The 26022-nt window shown below is 41.3% G+C and overlaps 1 protein-coding gene across 4 annotated transcripts in view; it reads left to right on the forward strand.

Moving 5' to 3' along the window:
- Nucleotides 1–26022, forward strand: part of NR3C2 (nuclear receptor subfamily 3 group C member 2) — a 190118-nt gene that overhangs the window by 120952 nt on the left and 43144 nt on the right. For all 4 annotated transcript variants that reach the window (XM_054633356.2, XM_077176960.1, XM_077176959.1 and 1 more), the window contains one exon: nucleotides 18921–19037. In XM_054633356.2, coding sequence (XP_054489331.1) covers nucleotides 18921–19037 — 117 coding nt within the window. The remainder of the gene's footprint in view (nucleotides 1–18920; nucleotides 19038–26022) is intronic.

The raw sequence follows: 26022 nt of genomic DNA on the forward strand, positions 1-26022 counted from the left end.
TGATAGCACCATATTCCTGAAACTATCAGGTTGTGCTGTATTTTGGGTGAGGGTGGTTGTTAAAGGCTTCATCTGCAAGGTGTAAACAGCCAGACAGTTGAATTCTAGATGTTCAAGTGGTTTATAGAGCCCTGAGAACTATGAGTAGTAATTCATATTCCATACTTCTGCACTGTCATCGTGCAGGTAACTCTGTGCTGAATGTAGGGCAGCAGGCAATCTGTCAAGTAGACTATATTTTAATACAGCAACATTGCATACAGCTTTATAAAATAAATTATGGTGCTGGAAAATAGTGCAAGCACTTGGACACAGTGGTTTTCCCTGAGCTTCATCTTTTCTTGCTTCCCTTCTATTTCATGAAGGAATCCACTTCCGTGTAAGAAATTTAGAAAGAATACCTAGCAATTATTCTGTGTAAATTATTCATTTCAAAGTAGGAAGAGGAAATATGGCAAGGATGAGCTCTTTCACTGACTGTTTAATAATAAAAGATCCTTCATGGAAAGCTTATGAAAAAATGAAGGACATAAAAGCACAAGCAAAACATATGTATTAGTACATGCTAAAAGCTCTGTGATGAGACAAAAGAGGGTTGAGCAGCAGAGGGGTTTTGAACAGCATTTGGGTAAATTTGCTTACTTAAGCATCCCTTTTTCCATTGAGTTAGAAAAAGTTCCAGAAATAGAAAACTGAAGGACAGTATCATCTTTCTGAAATTCATTTCAGCCCTTCCTATTGCCATTCTCATACTCTCTGTATTTTCTATATTACCATTCCACAAAGAAAGTGAGAAGGTCCTTGTTACTGTCACCATTCTTTGTGTCCTTGAAGCCTTCAATAACAAAGTCACAATGCAGGAACACCTGTATTTCCCACAAGGAATAAGGTGGGAAATGCTGTGTGTGCTTCTACAGCCCAAGGTGCCCACTCAGATTCCACAGGGAAAGGTGGATCTGAGGTGCTGCCAGATACTGCAAGGGGGGCTAATCCAAAATCCACATGCAAGTGCATTATGGGGATTATGCAATCCTTAATCCTAAAATCAGTATGCCTGGGAATTTCTTGGAGACTTTGAACCAAGGTTGTCAACTGAAAAAATGAGGGAAATCCTTAGAAATAAATTATTTCCATCCAGTTGTGGGACAAATATAAGATTTCAGCTGGAATCAGAAACAAAGGTTTAGGGAAAGAGGGGAGAAAGGCCTCTGGCATCCAGTGAGGGGCGCAGAGCAGCCACAGCAAAAACAGTTCTCCTGTTCCAGACATGGAGGTCACACCTTACAGTGGCACTTGCCAATACTAATAAAAGAAGATTAAATTTAAAGTGAGAGGAAGATAGTTGTTCAGAAAAAAGCCCTGGTGCTCAGGCCTGTCATGTCTTTGTCACAGACTGAGCTGGCATGTGCATCTTTAGCTTGTGTCCTTCTGCTAGGCTTTACCTTTGGCTCTCTGCTTCCTTAGCTCTCGCTGGGTCTCATGGGAGAAGGGTTTACAAACAGCAAATTTGGGAATGTGAGGAATATGTGTGACAGCCCAGGACTGAGGGACACAGGAGCCATGTGGCTGAGCCTGTGAAGGGGCAGAATAGCAAACCTGTTTAGAAGGGAGGGCGGTGAGGAAGGATTTTGGGGACAGGGATCTAAACAGGGCCACCTGCTGCAGTGCAGCAGCTCTCCTGGAGCATGTTTTAATAGGCTGCTGAAGGCAATCTGTTGCTTTTCTTTTGTCCTTTACTCTAGGACTTTCCCTCAGTTAATATGTACAGTGCAGTTATTATGTTTATTCACTATTTAGTCAAACTTATTGTAAGTATTCATTTTTATTAATCAGCCTGTCAGGGTTTGGGGTTTTTTAGGGAGTTTTTAAGTGTTTTTCCCTGTATGTAAACATAGTGTACCTTTGGTTTCCTGGGAACCCTTGACCTCAGCAGAAGCGTGGCTGCTCAGTGCTCGATTAACTGGGTTAATTCCATTTTGCACAACTATAACTAATGGCCATTTAAAGCTGCCAGGAGCCCGCCGTGGGTTTCTCCTCGTGCCTGACCCTGGTGGGGAGCAGCGCATTAATCAGCGCTCTCTGCCACGGTTTATTGCTCTGTGATGAGGGTTAACTGACCACTTCCTAGGAATAATGAAAAACAGAGGTCAGCAATCACTGACTGAGCGGAGAGAGGAGCTCTTCCCACTTGTACTTCTCCTCTTTCGTCCTCGGGCAGCGACAAACGTGTCTGCTCCACCACTTCAGCATGAACACTTATCTTTAAAATTCATCTTAATTATACATCAATCCCTGTCACGTGCTTACCCAATTGAAACAATCAAAACCACTGAGCCAGTTACCTAATTAAAGTCAGTGTAATCGTATTTGCAGGAAAACACTGCTCTCTCTGCAGAGCCTGCTTGGGAGGGTGTTCTTGCAGCCGCAGCGTGGATGCGGCACTGGAGCTCCCCAGGCCAAACCTTTTGATGATGGCTCAGTAATCCGTGTCCCTTCCAAGCACTGGAGTTTAATTTCTGAGTGCAGATACAGCAGCTGCCAGGGTAACCCTCACTTGCAGGTACTGATGGATGCTGGGTCACAAATTCACGCTGAAGGATATTTTGAGTTACGTTTTTCTCAACTCTGTGGTTTTACTGCTGGTTGTGGTTTGTGCAGGCCTCACACCCATGGGATGTCAGGCCAGCTTCTGGGCTGGATGGCTTTGCTGGCCAGTGGCACCCATGGCAACATGTGCAGAAGTTGCCCACTCCCTGTGCAGGAGGTATTTGAGCAGGGAATATGTCCTGGGAGCATTCATTTGTATTTCTCCCTTCAGCTATGGGGCATGCTTGCTCTGCCTCTCAGCCTGCACTGCAGGGCTGGAGGGTGTGGGATATGCTCTTCTGCTCAGTGGTTAGTGTCTTAGAGCCACATTTCCTCTTCCCAGAAAGTTTTAGAAAAGCAGACAATGTAAATCACAAGCCAGGGGTTGTCATTGTTTCCTAAGGCCAGAGGGGGAGAGGTGAAATGGGATGTGTGTGGGACATCCATCCCTTGGGGCAGCACTCCTCTGTCACAGCACCATGACAGAGCCCTGTGAGGCCACGTAGGTGTCTGCCAGCAGTAACCTGGGGGACAAACAGGTTACTGGGACAGGTTTTTGGGGACATTTTTGCATCCATAAGTTTTTATGGCTGCCACTAGCTATTTTCCCTGTCCTTACAGAGAGCAGCAGAGGGTGGCATCAGGCTGTTTTGGGCTCACCCCCGAGATAGACTCAGCAAGTCAAGTCCCAGGGACCATGAAAGCTTGTAGGCAGAGCTGGAGCCATGGGTGCCTGTTCCAGTTGCCTCACATGGGGACCTGTACCCCAACCAGCTGCATGTCTGCCTCCTTGGAAAGCAGTCTCTTAAAAATGCTAAACAGTCAGAACATTCAAGCTATGGGAGTGACAGGTCAGGCTCAGTGCACGAATAGACATTTATTTTTTGCCTTACTCTTTGCTTGCCTTTGCTTTTGCAACCTGTGCCTCATTCCCCTTTCCTCCAAGCTGTTTTCTTGCTGCATCTTGAGAGTGTGATGGGGATTTTCTGCACGTAGTCCCTGTGCCAAAGCATTGCCTGGCACATGGAAGAGATGGCTGGAGCACAAGCTCAGCTCAGACCCTCTGCCCTGGTCCGTGCTCTTTGCAGAAGGGAGCTCTGGAGGTTGGCAGCCAACTTCCACCAAAACCTTTGCAAATCATATCACGTACAAACTGCAACTTTTCAGTATTTTATACTGTGATCCGTTATAATTTTAAGTGATAATGTATGAGATGGCAAAAGGCACATCTGTGGTATCAGAGCAGTGATGCTTCAAAGGGTCTGTCTCAAAGTGTGAAGGCTCTTGAGCTTCTCAAATATGTCTGTGAAAAATGTAACACGGGAGAAAACCAACATGTTCCTCCCTACCCTTATTCACAAACTTACTTTGCACTAAGCTCCGTGCTTCTAGCTGATACATTCTTACTCTCACAAAATAATATTCAGCCTCGGGCTGACACACAGCATGGAAAATTTCAGCCCTAACTGCTAATGTGTGGTAAAGTTATAAGCAATAGAAAATGAGGTCTTAAAATGAGAAGTGTCAGGCAACCTTAACTATATGTAGACCTACCATATTCAATGATGATAATTTGGTTTTTGACAGATTTCAACCAATTTGCAGATTCATTTTGACATATACTATACAGAGAAAGGGGGGGGAGAAGTCCCTGGAGTAGGACTCTCAGGCTTATAGGTATGACTTTGTAAGTAGTCAAAGCACTGATCAACCACACAGTGATTTTACCTTCTGCCAAACCTTCAAAACTGTGCTGCAGAATGTCCATTACAAAAAAATCATAAGGTAAAATCAAGGCACCAATGCACTGAAGCTGAGACCTGTTGACTTTATGCTGTTCTTATTTCATTCCAGGAGTCTAAATGTAGTTTGCAGAAAAATGTCGAGTTAATAAAAATATTGCAAAAGTTGTAGCTTAAAGCTTGCATTGCTTGCATAAACAAAAGCCTCAGCTAGCATGCTATTCAGGTATGCATAGCCAGCACAGTTTTAGCAACAAATGCTGACTTTCCAGTAAACACTGCAGATTTCTATTTTGTCTCTCATTTATGGACTAAGGATCTGTCCAGGGTATTTTTCCAGAGCAGAACTATGAACTTTGCTTATTTGGAGCATCAAGAAGTGGTTTTAAGCCCAAGCCAGGTGAAGGGGTTTCAGGTGGCAATGTGGGGGCAAAGGGTTACCTTTAGGATAACATTTCTGGGTGGGCTCACCTGCTGGTACAGGGGCTTGGGAATTTTGTGTGCCCAAACATGGCTGTTGGCCTGGAATGTTGCTTGGAGATTATATAGCAAGCTGCATCCCAGCAGGCTTGTTTGCAGGCTGCCTGCAGCTGGGCTTTGCTGGTTTTTTGGCTAGTTTTTTGGTGCTTGGTTGCTTTGAGGGTTTTTTTCCCAGATCACATGCAAAACCTATGTGAATGGTAATCACCCGTTCCCTGGATCAGGCTCTGGCAGCCTCTACATGACTTTTAAAGTGTCTTTCAGTAGAGCCCTGCTGACAGCTCAACAGTTACATAAAATGCTGCCTTCCTAAAAATCACTTCACAGCAATGTCAGTGTGTGAGGAGCTAGGCTAATCCAGTTACTTCCCTGCTGGGATATAATTTGTCATTTTGCAGAACTGTTCCACCTGGCTTACACAGTCTGGGGTAAAAATGTTTGCTTAGCCGTGTCTCTTTACCTGGACAGGATAACTTGGTGCTATATATGTTTGTGGCAAAGACTTGTATGGGTAAAACTGCTTTTATTGAACAGTCCTGTTGTTTTACAGATGATAAACTTGAGATGTGAATAACCCTTTTCATTATCAGCAGTAAAATGTGAAATTTCAAGCGATGCAATCTCCATCTTTTATGGTAGCTCGTTTAGTCATAATTAATTCCTGGGAGGATTTTGATGGCATGTAGCCTAAATTTTTTTCCTTCCCTTGATCTTACTCTCTTCATCAGGTCAAAAATCTTTGGCTACTCGGTATTCTTAAGGCTAGGCACATGCTTAGGTGCCCAAGGCAAAAGGGCTGCAGGCATGTGACTGGGGACTTGGACTGGGCTGTTATCATTTCCCATCTCTAATTATCAGAGGAGTTACAGGCGGGCAAAGGGCTACTTTAAATTTTCTTGGTAAATCAGTCCCTCTGGCTTCTAATCATTTCCGTTCCACTTCTCTGGACTTCCTCCAGTTTGTTTGTATCTTCCAGTAATGAAGCGCCTGAACTGCATACAATATTCCAGGTGTGGCTGCAAAAGAAATGCATGAAGAGAGCACTGCTGTGCCACCCTGCCCCATTGTGTAATGCTTCTACAGAACAAGCCAGGGGTCTCAGTGGCACTTGATTCTCCTCTGACACATTGCTTCTTATATTCAGATTATCCTCGTATTCCTAGGTCTCTTTCAATGGTGATACTTTCCAAATTTTTCTTTGTTACTCTGCCTTGTTAACTCTTTCCTTTGGATTTCTCCCTTGATACATGCCATAGCATTTTTTCCTACTGCAATTTTACTGCTTGTTTCCTATCTTTGCTTCCAATTTTGCTACACCTCTTTGTATTATTTTTCTGTCCAAACTTGTGCTGGCAACTCCTCCTCTTTTCTTCCTACTTCAATGACGTCCCTCTGATAGTTCACAGGATATCTTCACAGTGTGATAAACTCTGATTTTGGCAGTTACTTAGGCTCAGTAGAAATTTGCTGTAGAAATACTTAATGATGGAATTGGTATAGGATCTTTTCATCATGTACATCTTGCCAGATAATAACAATAAACTGGATTCTAGATTTCCTGCTCACTGTATAAGCAGCCTTTTCAGGTGAGGAGTAGAGGGAGAGAGAGTTTAGTGGATAAAAAATGTAGTGGATAAAATGAACTGGGCATTGTGCATCAATAAATAAATAAAATACATTTTCTGCATGAGTGCATCTCCCAGTGGTGTCTCCACTTTAAAGGAAGTATTCCTGACCTGCTGGGTGGCTCAGCATCTTCAGGGACCATTACCTTGGAACTGTGAGGGGTAAGGGTGCTCCTGGAGGCAGGAGGAGTGTGCTGTGCCCAGGAGGGAACTGCCAACCAACACTCTTCTTTTCTGCAAAGGAATAGTGGATTTCTTACACTGATTTTCCCTTTTACTCAGTGTAGGCATCTGAACTTGGGTAAATGGAGTTTCCCTAGTTGCATCAGCACTAATATAGAGAGGTCTTCTGTCTGTACCAGCTTCTCCAGGCTTGGAGGGGCTGTAATGGCAGAGCAAGTCAGGCTCTGATTATCTTTTGGTTGGTCTCTATTCCCTTTCAAAAATTAGTTCACTTCCACACTTTGTCTTGTCTACTTCAACTTTAGGTCTTCTGGTTAACTAAAAGTCCGTCTGTCGCTTGGGAAGTCCCTCAAAAACCAGCAACCACCAATCTTTCCACATAACTTTTTAATTGTTTCTGCATGTGAGTTTTGGCTGTGCTCCAACATTGAAATCATTATGCTGTTTCAGAGTGTAAATAAGTGGGACTGGATTAATAAATTGTATGAAACATGGTGCCACACTTCATTATAATCCACTTATCAAAGTGGAAAAACCTTTTAGTACATAAAGTGCATCTGCTTTTAATTTTCATTTTGATCTTTTCTTTGTGTATTTTCAGACACAAGTGCACATTTTCAGGGAGGCTTTTAATGCTGGTGCCTGGCAGTTTCAAAGTTACTTCTGAGGATGGCAAAACAGCCTACCAATTTGGGATATATAAGGAGAAGCATAGGATTGGGTTATTCTCTCATAATTGTGAACTGGGGTGCAATACACCACAAGGAAATCTGGCATAAGCAGAGGGCAGATTTTGTTTCTTTATGTTAGTGACCTTTTTAAAATTTCCATTTTCTTAATGCAGATTTTGTCATTTTTACTTACAAAGTGGTCTTTGCCTTTAGTCACTCTCATTTTCCCATGATAAAACAATTGCTTTTGATGCCAGTAGGGAAACTCACCTGTTCCAGAGTGCAGAAACACATCATGAGCCACATGGAGCTGCAGTTAAGCTCCTACCATGGCTTTCACTAGGGGATCACCACCCTCATCATCTTTCTTTCCTTGACCCCTCCTGCAAGCCTCAGCTCCAGCAGCTGCTCCTGAGGAGATTGGACTCTGTCCCTGGCTGATTTCTATCACTTTAATGAGCAAATTGCTGTATTTTATCAAGATTAGTCCAAAGTATTTTTGTGCTGTTGATACATTTCTTGTAAGCAATGACATTTCATTTCACATCAGTTTGTATTAAATAGCTACTTGCAGGAAACTAAAATGAATTCAATCTGCTTAGTACTACCGGAATTCTAATTATGAAAAAGGAACTCTAAAAAAAAAAAACAAATCTGTGTCCAGACCTGCTCCTTGTGAAGTTAAATGGGAATAGACTGAGGACTTTCTGATTTTGTTCTTTTTAAATTAGTTGAATGCAGAGGGTGAGGATATATACCAGGGAGGAGCTGCAACCCTAATCCAGGGGGGAATTTGGATATAAATTATATATTAATTAGTCTTTAGTTTTCATTGAGCAAAAAAATTTTGAAATAACAATTATTGCAGTTAGGCAAAATGCTCTTTGAAAGTAATTATATTTATGCCTGAGTTATGATGTATTTATGTCCCAAGATAATTATTTTTCTGTTGTCTTATGCCTCCTTTTTCATTTTTGTTCTCAGTGGCCACCATTATTGGGGCTGAAATTTCACACATTCAGTTCTACCTGAATATCCTTTCCCTTGCTGAAAAAGGAAGGTCTGATCCCTTCAAGGTGTCACTCTGGCATATGAATTATATGTCTGAGAAGTTTTGTGTGCTTTAAAAGATGTCTGGTTTGTTTGCTTATAACTCCCAATGGCAACTTTATATGTGTTGGAAATGTCAGATGCAGAGCAAGTCACCCGTGGCTTTAGCTGTTCAAGACCTAGGATGATTCCAGTGTGAAAGGTCACCCCTGTGTATATTTCTGTGACCAAGCAAATTGCAATTCCTGTGGAAAAGGTGCAGAAATGAGGGCATGGATCCAGCACCCAGCATGGTGGCTGTCACCATGGCAGATTTATTAATATCTTTTTTATCTCTTAGAGGTCATTCTTGTGCCACAGCTGAGGTGCCAGACCCACCATGCCTGGGTGAGAGGGGCCATGGGGGTTTTACTTGTGAGAAGAGCTCCAGTAAAATTTGGGGTAATTAGGCAAAGCTTTGGTTCTTCATCAGTGTTTTTGCTGCTGTGTGATGCTTGCTCAGCCTCTTGAGGGTGGATGAGTAAGCAAAGGGTGAAGTGTTTGTTTTCTGGTCCTGTTTAGGGGTTTTTGGGGAAGGGTTGGAGGAGGCTGAGACCTGTGGCTCTGCAGCCAAGAAATTCTGCACCCACTTTGGGGAATGGTACTTGGAAAGATGTGCTCATCCAATTAAAGATGGAAATCATGATTGTAATTAGTGTAATATCTGAATTTGCACTTTTTGGTTTATGTTGTTATAGTATTTTAACAGTAAACGTACTGTGAAATTTCATTATAATTGTCAGATCTTTTTTCTACAGCCCTCTAATCCCCTTTCTTCTTTCTTCAGATTTATCTGGGTGACAGAGAGCTGAGGTTCCTGATAAAAATAAACAAATGGAGAGAGAACAAGAAGAAAATAAATAGGGAGACAAGTACATAGTTCAAAGGATAAACCAGACTCCTTCTCAAAAAGTCAGTAAACAAATACAGAGAATTTTTAAGTTCACTTTGGTGAGCATCTGATATTACTTTGGTCAACATTTCTGTGTTTGGGATCTCAAGGGACTGTGCTAAAAGGCTCTCTTGTGATGGTATTGCTTGCAGCCTTTAAAAGAAAATTATTATTGACCAGGGTTTTAGTGGAAAATATTTGTCAACGTATGTGCTGGCAATATTTTAAATTGTTGCTATTATACATAATAATATTCATTATTATAAATTTAGCATATTTCCAGACTGAGCTGTAGTAAACTGTACATGAAAAATGCAAGAGAAAAATATGCTTTGAAGATAATGTGTCATTCACACAGAATAAAATTTGTGATCTGCTGAGCATGCTAAATGCAAGAACACAGCAGACTTGAACATCAAAATGTTTGCAAAAACCAAAGGGCAGCTAGTTTTAAAAACAAAAAAATTAACAGAATATTTTCACTGAGATCAAGAGTTGGGGAAAGTTTAACTTTGTGAAACAAACAGCCTATTTTTCTAGTAATATCTTTTATAAGTAGCATGCATCTTATTGAAGGAGTCAGCCTGGAATTGCAGATTTTAAAATGGAGGTGCAAACCACAGAATTAATGCTGTGCATCTTGATTTTTCTGTTTGTCCTGTGAGAAGTTATCTCTTGGTTATTACTGCAAAGACAATTTGTTACATTAATATATCAGCAGGATGGTTGGGCAAACACAGAAGTTTGGAGGAATGAATAAAGTGTACCAGGCTTCAGGTACAATTCATATACACTTTATACACTTGCAAATACAAATACTTTTGTAGAGGTGAATAGTTTCAGTACAGTGTTCACTGAAGGAGTCTGGCTCAGGGAGCCACAGAGTCATTCAGAAATCCTCACATTACCAACTAGTGCTCCATATCCCAGAATGCTCCCCCCACACCTCACTCTCAAACATTCCCTCAAATGAACTTGATATTTCACACAAATGTTATTTTACACCAAGTGCTTCCTGAAATCCAGTTGGAGCAGTGAGCTATTTGTAGAGCAGGATACTACATCGTGTATCAGTGGAGCAGACTGGCTGACCACTTTATGGCACCAAAAAATGGAAGGGCATTTCAGTTACAATTTAAGATTTTTGCATTACACTCATTTAAAAAAGTATTTTCAGACCTTTTAGACCATTTCTTGTACGTTGAGATTTTCCATTCAAGTGCCTGGAAATTTGTAGTATGTCAAGAATGCCTTATCAGATTTGTAGCATGGGAAAGCAGTATTAGCCAGCACGCATGCAACATGATCTCTTGTAAATCTGCCTCTGCAGATAGCAGCATCTAGACTTCAAAAATATTCAGTTAAAATTAAACCAAACTGAAAATTTGGAAACTTGCTGCAAGAGAAAATGCTGTAAAGTATTAGATGCGTGATTTTGTCAAAACATCCTCTAAAGCTCTAATTCCACTCTCTGTATCACTGTATCCATTATAATCTAAAATCAAAAGTAATTGAGCTGAAAACTAGTTTCAAAACAGAAACAAAATTATTTCACTCAATAACAGGATTTTTTTAGTATTTGTAGATAATTTTCCTTGGTTTTCATCCAAAAGAGATTTCCAGTGCTGTGTGATTTCACTGAATCAGAAATGCTTTGCAAAGATCAGGTTTTTCCTATTCCTCTTCTGTGCTAACATCATGCAGCATCTCTTTGACCACCTGAAAAGGGAATTATCTTGGAGTCTGATATGTGGCTGTCTTCAGGTTTCCAGCAAGCTGAACTGAGAAATGGTCCTGGGGATGGTCTCAGCACCAGTTTGGGGCATATCTTGTGTTGGTGGCTCAGCCTGTCTGAATAACAGGATGGCTGGAGCACCACACACAGGCTTGGAGGGGCTTTCAAGATTCTGCAGTGTTTTTTAAGCACGGCATACGAAAATGTGCACGTGGACCTTAAATGTGAGGTGCTCACAAATATTTTTGTGCTCGCTCGTCTCGCTGCCATTAGCAGGTTTCATCCCTGCTGGATGGTTTCTCCTGCAGAAAATAGTCGCCTCTTTTGGGCTACATCCCATGCTCCCTTGCCAAATTTCCTCTCTCCTTGATCCCTCTCATCGGTGCCCTTTCAGTCTGCTTAAAATAGTGAGTGAGAATCATTTTTATAACTTCTCATCTCCTTTGCCAGGGTCACCAGACCATTCCAATTGTTGTTGTTATCCTGGTCTCAGCCCAGTGTGAAAGCAAGCTTCCAGAGAACATGAAAGAGCAGAAGACAGTCTCCATGTTAAGACTGGCAGAGCACTGGAGTCTGTGCTCTTAGGTGTGTGTGTAGGGAGTGTGTAAATGACAACTCAAAGAGTTTTGCATATGAAGTTTGCATTTTTAATAAAAGTTTTGCATTTTTGCATATATGTCTCCAGCATCTGGAGACGCAACCCTCCTTGCTCCACTTCCAGGAAAAAAAGGGGAATCAGCTTTGTATGTGTGGTCGCTGTTGGAGGAAGCTCTGGTAGCTCATCTGTGAGCACCAGTGGGTGTGCCCTGCTTTTGAAAAAGCCCTTGCTGGGTTTTGTGGACCCTGCAGGAAATGATTCTGTTGAGGCTTTGTTTTTATCCCCTGCCATCAGTAATTTAAATGTACTTTGCTTCAGTATATTCAATCAGGTGTAGCCATACCTTTAACTGCAGTATGAAATGTGCCCTGTGAAATCACATTTATTGGCTGAACAGAGGAAATAATTCATTTAGAAGATAAATGAGAAGACTGAAGAAAGTGTTACAGAACAAGAAAGGGGTAAAAGTCTTGAGGATGAAAGTAAGTTAAAAAAAATGGTTGGAAAACAAATTTTATTGAAGAAAAGAAAAAGAAGGGGGGAATAGAAAGTAAGGAGACTTTAGAAAAATATCATTAAAATGGCAGATAAAAAAGATTCCAGTTAATATAAAAGAGTGGAGAAAGTGAAAGATATCTTGGGACCTAGAAGTAGCAGAAGGTAATTTAGAATGAGAAGCAGGCAGGAAATATCCCAGATGTGAAGAATATTTTGCCAAAGTCAAAACAAATTTTAATTAAGCCTCTAATTTATTATAAAGGAGGGAAAGCTCTAAATTCTTCTTTCAGGGAAGGATTTAGATTATACCTATGCTATAAGCATGCTGTAATAATGTTAATAATAGACCAGTATTGTCATCTTGTTAGATACTGGCTTGGTCAGCAGCTGAAAAGCACGCTGTCTGGGAATGATAGGGTCTGTGCAGTAATAAGGAGATAAACCCTGAATTTTGGGAAACCCTGAGATTCAATATCTAAAATGCAAACCCAGAGTACTCTCTGTGTAAAATGAAGGGCCAATTTTCATATCTAAGTCCTGTACCATGGCTGTGGCATTTATAAGCTTATTCTGCTACACATAAATCTCAGCATGAGGAATCAAGTTTATTAGTTTACCGTGGTCAGACTGGACTGGTTTAAACAGAGCTGAGGAAGTTAATTATCCAGTGTCTCAGGTGGGTCTGGCAATGAGTAACTAGCCCTGGAGAGAAGCACTGGAGCTGTGCTGGGGGGACAGGTCCTGCTGGAGTGTGGGGATGGATGGCCGGCTGGGAGGGACTGCCATAATCTCTTTCCCAGGTTGTTCGAACCAGTTCAAGAGCAGTAAAACAAGGTTATGTAATTGACATGTGATGTAGCCTAAAATAGTGACTGCAAACATAGGCTGCTGTTGCTGGGCAGTTGTCAACTGCTTTAAAAAAAAAAAAAAAAAGGCAAAAAAAAAAAAACCAACCCAAAACAAAAAAGCGCCCTGAACTGTGTAACAAATGGACATTTGAAATGAAAATGCAGTTCTCATTTCCATTGACTAGCAGGTTTGTTGGTTTTTGTATTGCAAGAAATAGGGATGTTGTGAAAACTGAAATTTGAAAAGAGATTCATCATCATACTTATCATGTTGATCTATTTGAGAGTACCTGCCTGCTGCAGATGGTGAAGTGAAAACCTCAGGTATATGCAGTTTGTCCCTTGATAGTGTGATACGACTCCTGGCAAACAGGAAATCCTTTTCTGGATGTGGAAAACCATTGTGGCAAGTCTTGTCAGCAATTTTATTTGTATAATGGTCATCAAAAGGTAGAAATAGTTCATTTTTAGTAATTGAAGGAGCTTATATGGATACAGAGGCAAAACCTGGGGGGATTTCGGAGCTGGTTTAAAGGAACACATCACATAGCTCAGTGAGCACAAATGAGAGGTTGGGATATGCACATTTTGTGATTCTTTGGTGTAGGAGGCAAAACCCTTCATTAGAGCTATCCCAGAAAGCAGAAAAACCTGGTGTTAAGTTCTGTTTGCTGACCAGATATTCCTCAGATGAGAGACTTCCTTTAGAAAATCCTGATGATTTTCTGCAGCATGTTTGCTTTGTCTTTAGCAGGGAAGGTCTGTGGCTCAGGTTGGATGGGATGCACAGGCTGAGCTTGTGCAGTCTGACAGGCTGGTGGGTAAAGGGGAAGGAGAGTGTTAAGAAATAAATGTTATTTATTCCATAAGGCTTTTATATGTATCACTGCTGGGGAGATAATCTTCCCAGTTGGGAAATATTCCAGAAATGAAGCACTTATTCCAGCCCAGAAGCTGCAAAAGGGAGCCTTAGCTCTTAACATGCAGATCTGCAAGGCTGGGCTGGAGGTGGCTTCCAGCTCCTCTCTCCTCAAACCCTGGAAGAAGGCTCGGCTTTCTGGCTGCCTGCAGGGAGAAGACAACTCTGCCTGCAATTTTCTGAGTCAAAGTATTAATTCTCATTGTGGAGGAAGAAGGGAAATTGGGACATTTTATATGCATTTTGATGTGCCTCAGTAAGACACTATTTAAAAGCTGAGCTTTTCAAGCTACTTCTGCTTCATTTGGTCCTCAGCTGCTGCTCCTGTTTTCTCACTTTGCTGTCCCTTTGTGAGGCTTCCTCAGTCTTGGGACCCAAGGCACATTCCTGTTTCAGACGTCAGACCCTGAGTGGATTTTGGATTTTTCTTTGCCTCTCTCAGTGAATGTGTGTGTGTGTGTGTGGATCTAGAAGAGAATAAAGAGAGCTGCCTGCCCAGGTAAAAGCAGGAAAGAACATGTGGAAGGCAGCAGTGCCCCAGGAGAGGAGCTGGTTGTTAGTGACACACAAGTGAGCGTGAGTCAACAACCTAATGCCATTGCCAAAAGCCAGCTCTGGTCCAGGATTGCATTAGCAGGGCTGCTGTGTGTGCAAGATGCAGGAAATAACCATTTTATTGGCCTTAGTGATGGTGAAACTCAGCAAGAAAAATGTGCCCTGTTTTAGGAAAGAGGCTGGAGGAGAATAGGAGGAATTGACGACAGATTCAGGAAACATGAGCTGCGAGGAGAGATTGAGAGAACTGGATTTGTTTAGCCCAGCAAAGGGATGGGGAACATAAATCTTTTGATAGGCAGCAGATTGTTGTGAGAAGGTGGTGATCTATTACTCTGAATGTCTCTGGGGGGACTATGAGCATCTCTTCCTGTTGCAAAATATTCCTGTTTGGGGGAAATGTAAAGGGAAAAAACACAACTTCAGGGGTGCCTAATCACACAGGGCTTGTAGCTTGTAGGGAAGTTGCAGAATACCTTTCCTCAGGAGATTTTAATACAAATAGAAAGAAAACTAAAAACCTGCCTGAACTGTGAAGTTAGTCTTATCATGCTTCCATGAGTGGGCTTGAATTAAACAGTCTTTGGGTCCTCTTCCAGCACGCTTTTCTCCTTACAAAATTTAACATTTGATCATAGTAGTTGCTATTTTAACCAGAGAACAAAAATGTAGAATACTCATTAATGACTTGCAATTCCTGACTTAGACTTCAAAAAACTGGAGGGAATTTTTTTTTTTTTTTTTTAGGAGGAAGATAAAACATGTGGAATGTTTCAGAAATTTCTGTGATTTTCTAATTTTGCCCTAGACAGGAACAGAAATAATACTGACAAGAAATATCTACATCTCGTTCCTTTTGCAGCCTTACCTGTTGGGAAGTATGGCAGCCCTTGGAGTGCAGCAGTGCTCTGCACACATACATGAGTTCATCTTAGCAAGTCGATTTTGGGGACTGGTGACTCAATCACTGTAGTGGAGTTTTAAAATGGGGAAAGGCACAACTTCTGCTGTGGCCTTATTTTGGCAGTAATTCCTAGGCCAAATAAGAACAGCTTTTTCTCCTCCCCTTCTTTATTGCTGAATTTTGCTTATTCAGGAAAACTCAGTAAGAGGGAAGACTGAAATTTCATGAATACTTCTTTTGTTTTCTTTTGCAAGCCTGTAAAAGCAGGGAATTATAGAATCTTTGGAGGTGAGAGGGTTGGAAACATTCAAATCTTTTTGTGGGTACATTCGGTTGTGTCATTCTGTGGTATGTGGTGGCACAATAACCTGGAAAATGCAAACTTCAATATTCCTCTCTCTCTACTGCTAAGAGAAAAGATCTCACTTTCTTCTTACTGTGTAGCTGTGTGTTACCCAGTCGTTATTTATTTAGAACAGGAAAATTTTCCTCGTATCTTTGGTACCTTTGTATTTCAGATGGAACAGGAATTAGCTGCTTTAAGTGCTCTTAATGATAGCATAAGTAAAAATTACTTTCATCTTAATGCATTTAGCACATGGGAGATGAGAATTCAATATCTGCTCTGTCACTTTCCAGCCCACTTGTGGGTGATTGAACGGGATAAAAAGAACAGCTGGATTAAGCTAAACACAAACTGCACAAGGCAGATCAATAAATCTCTTGAAAGAGTTGGAGATCTCGCAGCACAAAAACATCAAGCCTCTCTTCAGGATGGCCTCCTCCACCCCAATGAGGTCCTGAAGAGCCCTGGAGGTCCTGAGAGCACTGCATCAATTTCAGATATGTCAGGTTTTGGTTTGATCCTGAGGGGCCTTAGTGAAGCACAGATGGGACATACTGTTTTGTTAGGTGTATCTTTGCTTTGCTGGCTTACTTTACAAAAGTGGTTTATTTGATTGCATGAAAGACCAAAGCCTTTTTTTTTTTCATTGTAGATGCTAAATGAAAAACTGTTCAGTATTTTATAGCTGTACTCTGCATAGTGGGTTTGTTGGAATGTTGATATCTTCTGGTTTATTAAAGGGTTTTCAAGTCACTTTCATTAATGTAAACTTTATGATGGCTGTGGATTTTAAGGAATATCTAGAAATTTAAAAAATTGTGAAGATTTTGTTTGCTGTTTGCCTTGCTTACTAGAAAAGCTAGTTATAGATTTTGTACCATACATTACTACTCAGAGATGCATGATTCAGAAATTGATGAACCTTTACTAAATTATGTTTTCTGAAAGTATTTGATCTAGAGTAGATAGGTCACAAAGCAATAATTGCAGACTACTGAAAGAATTTGAGGGGTGATTTATGGAATATTCTGCTGTTGGGGGAATATTTCTTAGGAAGTCCCATTGTGACAGTGTTGGAATCAAACATTATCACATTTAAAAATGCAATCCAAGTAATTATCCTGGAGTGCATAAACGGGAACTTTTGTATTAAACCCATTCGATTTTTAAAGTAGTAGTGGAAAATGTTGACTTACCAGGTATACATTTTTTTAGCACAAACTGCCTTCAGGGTAGTTCTGCAAAGGGGTTCATTTTGCAGTGTTGGAGCTGACTTGTCTTATTAATAGCCTGCACCCGCCTGTGGAAGCCTAAAAATGGTATTGCAGTATCTGATGTACAAAGGACATTGTACGAGTACTGAGCAAGTGCACCTGCATTCCTGGCAGAAAATAACCATTTTTCCCTTCTTCCTCCAGAAAAAGGAGTATATGCCAGTATTTGTAAGGACATATAAACCATCTTTATGCTGTATATCATAATTGTAAATGCTTTTGTTTTCTCCTTTTGTGTTACTTTCATGCTGTCTGAGTGGTAGTTCTTTAGGAGATGTGCTCAAGTCAGTTCAGAGCAAAAATAGAAAGAGGAATTAAGTTGACTCTTCTCTTTCATGTTTGTTTTCGTATAGATCACATCACAAAATAAGCATTGTGTGTCACCCAGGTTTTCATTTTATGATTAGCTGAGAATGTTATCTTTTTCTTGTTTAGCAGGCCTACTTAAAAGCCAGCTGATAGATCCTGGTGCTGTCACTATATTGTACAAATTGATTTTATGCCTTATTCTTCAATTTTATGCCTTATTCTTCAATTATTTTGAAGTTTTGTTCTTTTTCATCTGTGTCACAGTGCTAGGTAAAGTCCCTTAATAAAACCTTCATTTGCCCACCTGCTTGTTCTTTAAACATCCTAAAGCATTATCTAAATGATGATACCTTTGTGATACTACAGTAGCACTTCACTCACTCAAATGAGATCGTTTTTCTTTGTGTTAGATGCTCAGAAGAGATTTGAGAAACATCAACTGAACAAGTTTCAGTTCACTGTCTAGATAACATTGTAAGGCTGAAAGGAAGAGAGGTGCAGAGATAGGAAATTACTTAGCTGAAGTTTTAAGGCAAATTCCTGAAAGAGCCCAAAGCAGAAGCCAGGTCTCCTGTGTCCCATGAATATTCTCTTTATCTTTCTCAAAGAAGCATATGAGTATTGTGGAAAATAGCTTGGCAGACATATTTTATGCCTCTTGTCCTACATCAGCTCTGTCCCCTTGTGCATCTGTGTCTTCATTCCCTCTCCCTGCACATCAGCCCCTGCCCGTTCCAGTGCAGCTGTGCTCCTGACTTCTTCCAGGGCTTCCCCTCCTCTCCTACAGCTGCTATTTGCTTTGGTCCTTGGCTGGAACTTTATTTGCACATCTCTTGGGTTTCTGCACATTTGTTCTGTCCTTCCTAGATCCCTGTGTGCCACCTCTGGATCAAGGCACCTAAAACAAATTCCTCTTGCTTCTGCTGTCACACTACACCAACCCTTGCAGCTTCCTTTATTCTTCCACATCAAATTCAAGCACCAGGCTTTGAAAAGGCCATGTGATAGTGCCCTTGCCTGAGACACTGCACTGGTTTGCTCCACCTGTGTTCCTCCCACGGAGCAAAATGCTTTTTGAGTCCAAGTTCTGAAATGTCAGCTTGTTTCCCTGGTTGCCCTGTAGTTCCCTTCTGCATTAAATACCTGCTGTCTCTCCAGGACTGCTTCTGTGGGGCTTTACAGAAATTAAATGATATAGTTGTGATTTAAGCCTGGTTGAAGAGAGAAGAGTATATGGGGAATGTTAACCTCAGCTGTGCATTTCTGCTTTATATCCTGAACTTCTTGACCATGAGAATATACTCAAACTTAGAGGTGTTAGACTGCTCTGTGACACAGCACACCTAAGAAGATTTGAAAAATCTCAAACCAATTGTTTGCTTTTCACTAGGAGAAAAATTCCAGTCGTGTTTAGGGAAAAAAAAAAAAAAGTAATGCAATCTCTCTTGAGGGTGACACCAAAACTCCTTTCCAAATTAAAAAGAAGAGATGCTCATAATAAACACCCATGACAACTCACCAAGATCATTTGGAAAGGGTAAAGAATGGAATTTGAAGTGTCTTCAGTAATAAGAATCTCAAAATGAGTGCAAAACAGCGGAGAAGAACAAATTGGAATTATGTAAATACAGCCTCTAATAATGCATTTTATTCTTGGTTCATTCAGGCCAGCACAATTACCTGTGTGCGGGAAGGAACGACTGTATAATTGATAAGATTCGGAGGAAGAACTGCCCAGCCTGTCGATTACAGAAATGTCTGCAAGCTGGAATGAATTTAGGAGGTAAGCAGAATATTAATAGTTCAGTCTCTTAATTTGATTAGGTGAAAACATTGGAAATGTGCAGCCTTTTTATAGTTCTGGCAGCTGCATAATCTCAGAAGTTTTAAGGTGGGATTATCCTAAAGAAGTGCTTAATAGCTGATAAACTCTATTGTCATTCTATATTGGGGTTTGGAGGTGCCTATTTTATGGCACAGAAAAAAGAAAAGTGGGTGTTTTATGATGACAGTAATTTTAGTAGAATACCATAAGCTAAAAATATTAAGGTTTCAACTATTGCATAGTTTTTTGGTTTTCTGGGGTTTTTTTTTTGTTTTTGATGAACATTCTCCTGAATACTGGAAAACGTGTTACACCGTCGTGAAAGCAAATTCACACATAGTGAAACCTCTCAACTTCTTTGGTGCTTATTCAGCATTTTTGTTGATTTTTTTCTGTGACTGTAAGGATGTGCAATAATTTTGATGATGTTACTGCATTGTTCCTATATCAACAGCAACAAGGAAAAATGTTTTCTTACTAATTGTCAGAAGCATACTGAAAACAGTATGATAACAAAATTTATAAGAGGTTTTCTCTGTTGTTTTAATCCTTCTTTGGTAATGGTTATGTGTTTCCCTCTGTGCTTCAGTGGATTTACTGTCTCAAGCCATCATCTGAGCAAATGCTATTACTAATGCCTTTTCTCCACCACTCCTGTGTTTATGATGTTGCCTGTGAACAGGGGTTTGGATGCTGCTGCAGGTCCTTTCCCTGATGTACAGGGTTACCCTTCCCTTAGAGTGTTTTTTCACTGTACAGAAAATTGCAACACAGTCACGTTAATTCCTCCCTATCTCAAAATTCACTTTTTGTCCTCCTGGACCTATTCCTCTGGCAGCTCAGTTTAGTTCTACAGACTGAGCTGCTTTGTCTTTCATAGGTTGTGTGCAAAATCCTGGTTCCTGCTTGCTGCCTTTTTCTACCTCCCAGACTTCTTTTTTCTGTCTTGTCTCCTGGCAGAAATACTCAAACAAGCCACACCTTTCTTTTTCAGAGAGAGTAGCCCTGTTAGGCTCTCTTTCAACCCCCTTCCCAATTTTGAGATACTACATTGCACCCTAGGCCCCTTATTTCCTTTTCCCAAGGAAAAACAGGGCCAGATTGTGGCATGCTGGGGAGGTGACAGCTTTCCCTTGGTTTTGATCTGCACTGTTCAACCTAGCAAGGGAAACAAAATGCCTTTGTTTGATGAAGCAGGAGCTCCATGGTAGCAGCTCCTTCATCCCAGAAAACCAGTGCTGGAAATCATTGTGGAGCAGGGAGGTCAGCTCTCTGCTGTGCTGGGAATGTTGCTGCATCCTGCTGGCAGCTGGTGTAGGGCACCCCCCTGGATGTGCCCTGTGCAGTGCCAGTGGAGCTCCAGCAAACCCAGGGCTTGAGAACCCTAGGAAACAGCAGCAGGGGACATTTATCTGCAATGTCATGAGTTCATCCCTGTGATGTCCAGGTGGGTTTCAAAGGATGTGTTCCCATGATGTCCTCTGCAGAAAAGCAAGGCAGGAGGGAAACTGCTTCTTTTATTTTTGCCTTTTATTTTTGCCTTTTTTTTTTTTTTTAATACTGACTGGTATGCTGTAAATGAGGAATGCATTGAAAAATCCTCTCTTTTGTTGGAGCTTGGTAGACTGCTGGAAATCATAATTTGTGACCTGTGTTTATTGCAGCTTTGGGTCCCTCACTACAAGAAAGACATTGAGGTGCTGGAGTGAGTCCAGAGAAGGGCAGTGAAGGTAGTGAAGGGTCTGAAGCACAAGTCTGATGAGGAGTGGCTGAGGGAGCTGGGGTTGTTTGGCTCCTTAGAAAAGGAGTCTCAGGGGAAGCCTAATCACTCTCTACAACTGCCTGAAAGGAGGGTGTAGCAAGGTGGTGATCAATTGGTCTCTCCTCACATGAAACAAGCTACAGCATGAAAGAAAATGGCCTTAGGTTGCACCAGGTGAGGTTTAGATTGGATTTTAGGAGAAATATCTTCATTGAAAGGTTGCTCAGACACTGAAGTAGGCTGTCCAGGGTGGAATTACCATCCCTGGAAGTGTTCAAAAAACGTGCACATGTGGCACTTGGGGACAAGGCTTAGTGGTGGACTTGGCAGTGCTGGGTTAGCAGTTGGACTCGATGTTTTTAGAGGTCTTTTCCCAACTTTAATGTGTGTGACTCTTTGACCTGGAAGGCCAAGTCTGCCTCTGCAGTGTACAGCTGGCACACAGTTGAGATTTGCAGTTCAGCTGTTTCAGTGATTTTCATCACAGAGAGAAACTTGTGGGGAAATTCTCACTCCTGATTTGATCCCCTTATGCCATGTAAAGGTGGCAAAATGTGACAAAGGAGGTCTTTCCATCACTGCCATGCATGAGATGGCAGAGGAACAATTCTGCATTTCCATGCACTGCAGTGCCTTCTGCTTGGTCAGAGAGGGAAGGGCAGGCTGGAGGGGAGAGGAGAGGGCTGCCAGAGAGAGGTAAAGCACCCTCAGCCCAGAGGCAGCATTGCTGTTTAGAGAGCCTCAAGGGCTCCCAAATCATGCTGATGGACCTTCCAGCCTTTGAGCCAGCCCAGCTCTGGCAGGAAATGCTGGGAGCTTAAGGATTTTTCTCTGCTTAGGCCATCTGTCTCCAGTGGTGAGCTCTGCATTGAGCATCTACAGAGGAGCAATACAGCATCTCAATTTTGGGAGCTTCTGTGTGCTGTTGCAGGGCATTTCCAATATGTTGGAGATCATCACAAAAAATAGAGGTGGAAATGGCAAAAAGAGATATTAATTCATATTTGAAAACTGTGCTTTCATATAAAATGCCAAGGTTTGGTACTAATTTTTTTTTTCATATTTAGTTTGAAGAGAATGAGTAAGGTCATGTTATGAAGACACATTGTGGGTCATAGTTTCATGTAGTCAGTCTGTTTTGCCAAGCATATACATTACTCCAGTAAAACTGGGCTTTTACCTGTTTCTAGCTTGGACTTGCAGGCAAAATGGGCAAGTATGTTATTAGGTAGTATGAATGGTAAGGAGCTGGAGAAAAATGAATTTATAAATGCAACTTAGTTTAAAGTTCTCTTTGCAGCAGAGTACTCTCTGTAGCTGTGACACACTGCACTGTGCTGTGCTCTTGGTGGAGTAGGGCCAAGCTCAGCTCTCACCCTCCAAAGAAAAGCAAATGTAAAAACAAATCCCAGTTTGTATCAGAGGTGCTGATGTGCTTGGTTTGTGAGAAATAGAGTAAGATGATATGCAAAATGGTCATCAGCATAGCTCAGGGTTGGAAAGTCTGCAAGTTGCTGAAACCATGGGCATTTCTTTTCTACTTGTACATAACTATGATGTTTTATCCCCTCATTTAAAGAAAAAAAGCCAAAACACTAAACCTCCAGTGGATCTAGAAGAAATGTTGCATTATGGAACGAGGTCATGTCTCCCATGGGCTGGAAAGGAACTTGACTCTCCTTTGCCTCCTCCCCATGTCCAGATGGGAGTGAAGGACCCCAGGCTGCCCCCACCCAGCTTCTCCCACTTACTGAAATAGGGGGGTTATGAAGCAAATTTTGTAATTTCACAGTTTGAGATTGTCTTCTGGCTCTTACTGAAGATACTAATCTCTATAATGTAAAACTGGAAATCAGAAATAGTGTTCCATGTTTCCTGCAGCACATTTTTGCACAATCTCTGATTAATCTACTGATCTTTTTTCTTAAGGTTTCTTTTTCTCTTTTGGTGATACTCTTTCTCAATATTTTTCAAATAGTAAAACAGAGTGCTTTTGTACTCTGTCAGTCTTTCTGTTTTGTTTTGATGGCATAACTTCTACTTTCCAGCATGCTAATTTTTTTTTCCTAAATTAAAAAAAAAAAAAAAAAATTTAGCTGGTGGCAGCATGCCATGATGAGGCACCTTGTAAAAAATATGTGTAATTCAGTGATACAAAATGCACCTTTTTGTGAATGATCAGCCAAAATAATTTGGCAGTTTTATTGTTTACCTCCTCATTTTGTTTGTTGAAAAACTGAAGCATTTTCTAAGCTCTTACATCCTTTAATAATCTTTAGAAAATTATTCATCAAGTCAGCAAATAATTTACCTAATCATGTTATTGTCTTGATTTTTGTTTTGATTTTATAAGAAGCATCTGCAACCTGTAATTTCTGCAAAGCTGAAGTTGCCAAGTATCACATTAAATCATCCTTCTCATTTCTAGAAGGTATGTGTGTGCTCTGCAGACAGCTATATCCTGTTTGGCAAGTAGGACTCCAAAACTTTTTTGGGAATCATATTTTGTTTGTTGTTTTGTTATCTTTTTTTTTAACTCCAGTGACATATGCTAGGCTTAATTGTTGGAAGAGATTCAGAGTGAGCAACTGCACTATGAAGGTATGCTGGCCCATTTTTGGTTTATGCTCTTTTCAAGACTCTGTAATTAATTTTCAGTTAATTACGGACCAGAACGACTTCACGGATTTGGGAAGTTTCTTCCAGCATGTGCTGTGATTGGATTTGGCGAGGCTCTTGCCCTCGCACGAGACGTTTTCCTTTGGCTCCCGCCTCGTGCTGCTGTTCCTCAGTTGTGTCTGTCCTCATGGTGGCACTGGGGGCTCTCTCAGTGACACCCCCAGTCCCTCACCTTGGCATGGGGTCTTATTCCACCACCAGCTGCATCCTGTAAGGCAGCAGCCCCTGGGATGTGTCCCGCATTGCCACCAGGGTGGCACGGAGCCTCCTGGTGTCACTCCCATGTGCTGGAGCCTGGAGAGTGGGAATGTTTCATGTGGTGTCACTTGGGGTGACTGCCACCCCCCTTTCCTGGGCAGGTTGGTCCTCACACCTGGGATGGGACCTAGTGGCCAGGCATCCCTCCCCGTTCTGCATGTTCAGAAAAGGTTCCTCTTCTGCCATGGGATGTGCCATATGTGCAGAGGGGACAGAAATGTGTGGAAAGATCAGCACCATGCAGGGCTGGAATCCTTCCCTGCCTCAGCTCCCCTGTGAAACACTGCCAAGACTTCCCAGCATTGGTATCCCACAGCAGTGAGGAGCAGCTTGCTGAGGGACCCTTTGGATCTGGAAGGGACATAAAATAGATTTCACCTTGCAAATTACACAGTTCATCATTCTGTCTGCAGAGGCTGCCTGTGAAATCCGAGTCTTGGGTCCGCATACATTTACATATGTAAGACACTTGCTGCACAAGATGCTGGGTGTGATTTTGTAGGCTTCACTGGCAGATACCCTTATTTTTTATACATTGAAATATTTCAATAATCTGAAAAATAGGTTAATTAAGATGACCAGTAATAAGATATAGTAGTTCAACTTTTTGCCCAGTTTTCTATTTTCTGTTTAAGAACTCATACTAGTAGGGTTTTAAATTGCACTATTATTTTCAGTTACTGGAGCTTATATGGTTTATATTATCATTGTTCCTATCTTTTTGAGGAAAAAAAAAGAAAGAAAAAAATCTGAAAACCTGGAGAAAACATAAATACAGCAAAAGTGTATCCTCTTATTTTTCTGTAGAATTTTCTACTAACCGTGATTTCATAAATTTTAAGGGAAAATAGCTTGTGTAAGGCACAAGCAATTTGAGGTATACATATGGTTAAATTTTAGTTTTCATTTAAACTTTAACTGCAAAGTATTTTGAAATGCCATTAACTTTTATGCATTTTTATTTGCATTTATTATGTAGCATTTTCTTCTGAGGGAATCCAGTCAATAATTTTTTAGCTTGAACATTCAGCTGGGTTTTTAGCAGCTGTTTCAACAGACCATTAAAAACACCAGCAGGCTGGAAAAGACCTTTAAGTAATAAACAATAGTATTTAAATAATAAGTAACAAACAAATAAGTAATTAATAAGTAATAGATAATTATAAGTAATAGATAATTTGCCTGTTGCTTTTAAACCTGCCATTGAAGATGTTGTAGGAGCCAATTTGTTCAGCAGTTAACTTTTCCTGCTTTTGTGTCCATCCTACTCCATGTGTAGTGCTCTTGCCCTGCTCTTGGCATGACCCTCTAACTTTCCAACTTGAATAATCCTCATTAATGGAATGTTTTGATTGGATGTTAGGAAAAGTTTCTCCACTGAAAGGGTTGCCTTTGGAAGCATTGGAAGAGGCTGTCCAGGGAAGGATGTTTTCCTTCAGAAACCATGTAGATCTGCTGCTTAGAGACATGGTTTAGTGGACTTGGCAGTGTTGGGTTAATGGTTGGACTCAATGATTTTAAAGGTCTTTTCCAACCAAAATGATTCTGTGATTCTTGAATATTGTAGAATGAGAATAGTCACATGCAACAACTAGTAAGAAATTGTTTGTGAATGGCAGTTAAAAATGCTGAATTTTGAAGAGGACTTGTAATGTCAGAGTAATCTCTCAGGCATCAATTAAAAGCAATATTGAAAGTGTGTCCTTGGCATTTTGCTGATGATTTTATTCTGTTTGCAAAGGCAGCTGGAGAAGATGCACTGTAGGGGTTCAAGAGCCCACACTCACATCCAGTAGTCCCTGATCAAACTCCTAATCGGGTTCATGTTTTGTTTTTTTCATGTTTTCCTGATTCCAACTCTCCCTTCTGCAAGAGCCCAGCTGCCAGCAGCATTTGTCTTGCCTCCAGGAACAGCCTTCCAGGCCTTTGGCATGGGGCTGCTGGGCTCCAGACTTCCTCTTCTATCTTCTGGACTCTCCCCTGTGCCACTCAAGGCACAGCACCCTTGGTTGCCAGCCCTGCAGAGGAGCTGCATCCCTGCTGGGCTCCTGCTGGGAGTGTGTCCCAGCCTGCCTCCTGTCCTGCAGTGCTGCAGTGCACGCAGGCTCTGGGGGTGCTGTCTGATTTTGGCTGTGCAGCACTCCCTGTGCAGGCTCAGAGCCTGCTTCACATCCCCTACATGGTGCCTTGCTTTGGTTCAAAACACAAGATGGGTGATCACAGTTTTCTAAGAGGAAGATTTTC

Source organism: Agelaius phoeniceus, chromosome 4, assembly GCF_051311805.1.
Source record: "Agelaius phoeniceus isolate bAgePho1 chromosome 4, bAgePho1.hap1, whole genome shotgun sequence".
In the NCBI taxonomy this organism is placed as follows: domain Eukaryota; kingdom Metazoa; phylum Chordata; class Aves; order Passeriformes; family Icteridae; genus Agelaius; species Agelaius phoeniceus.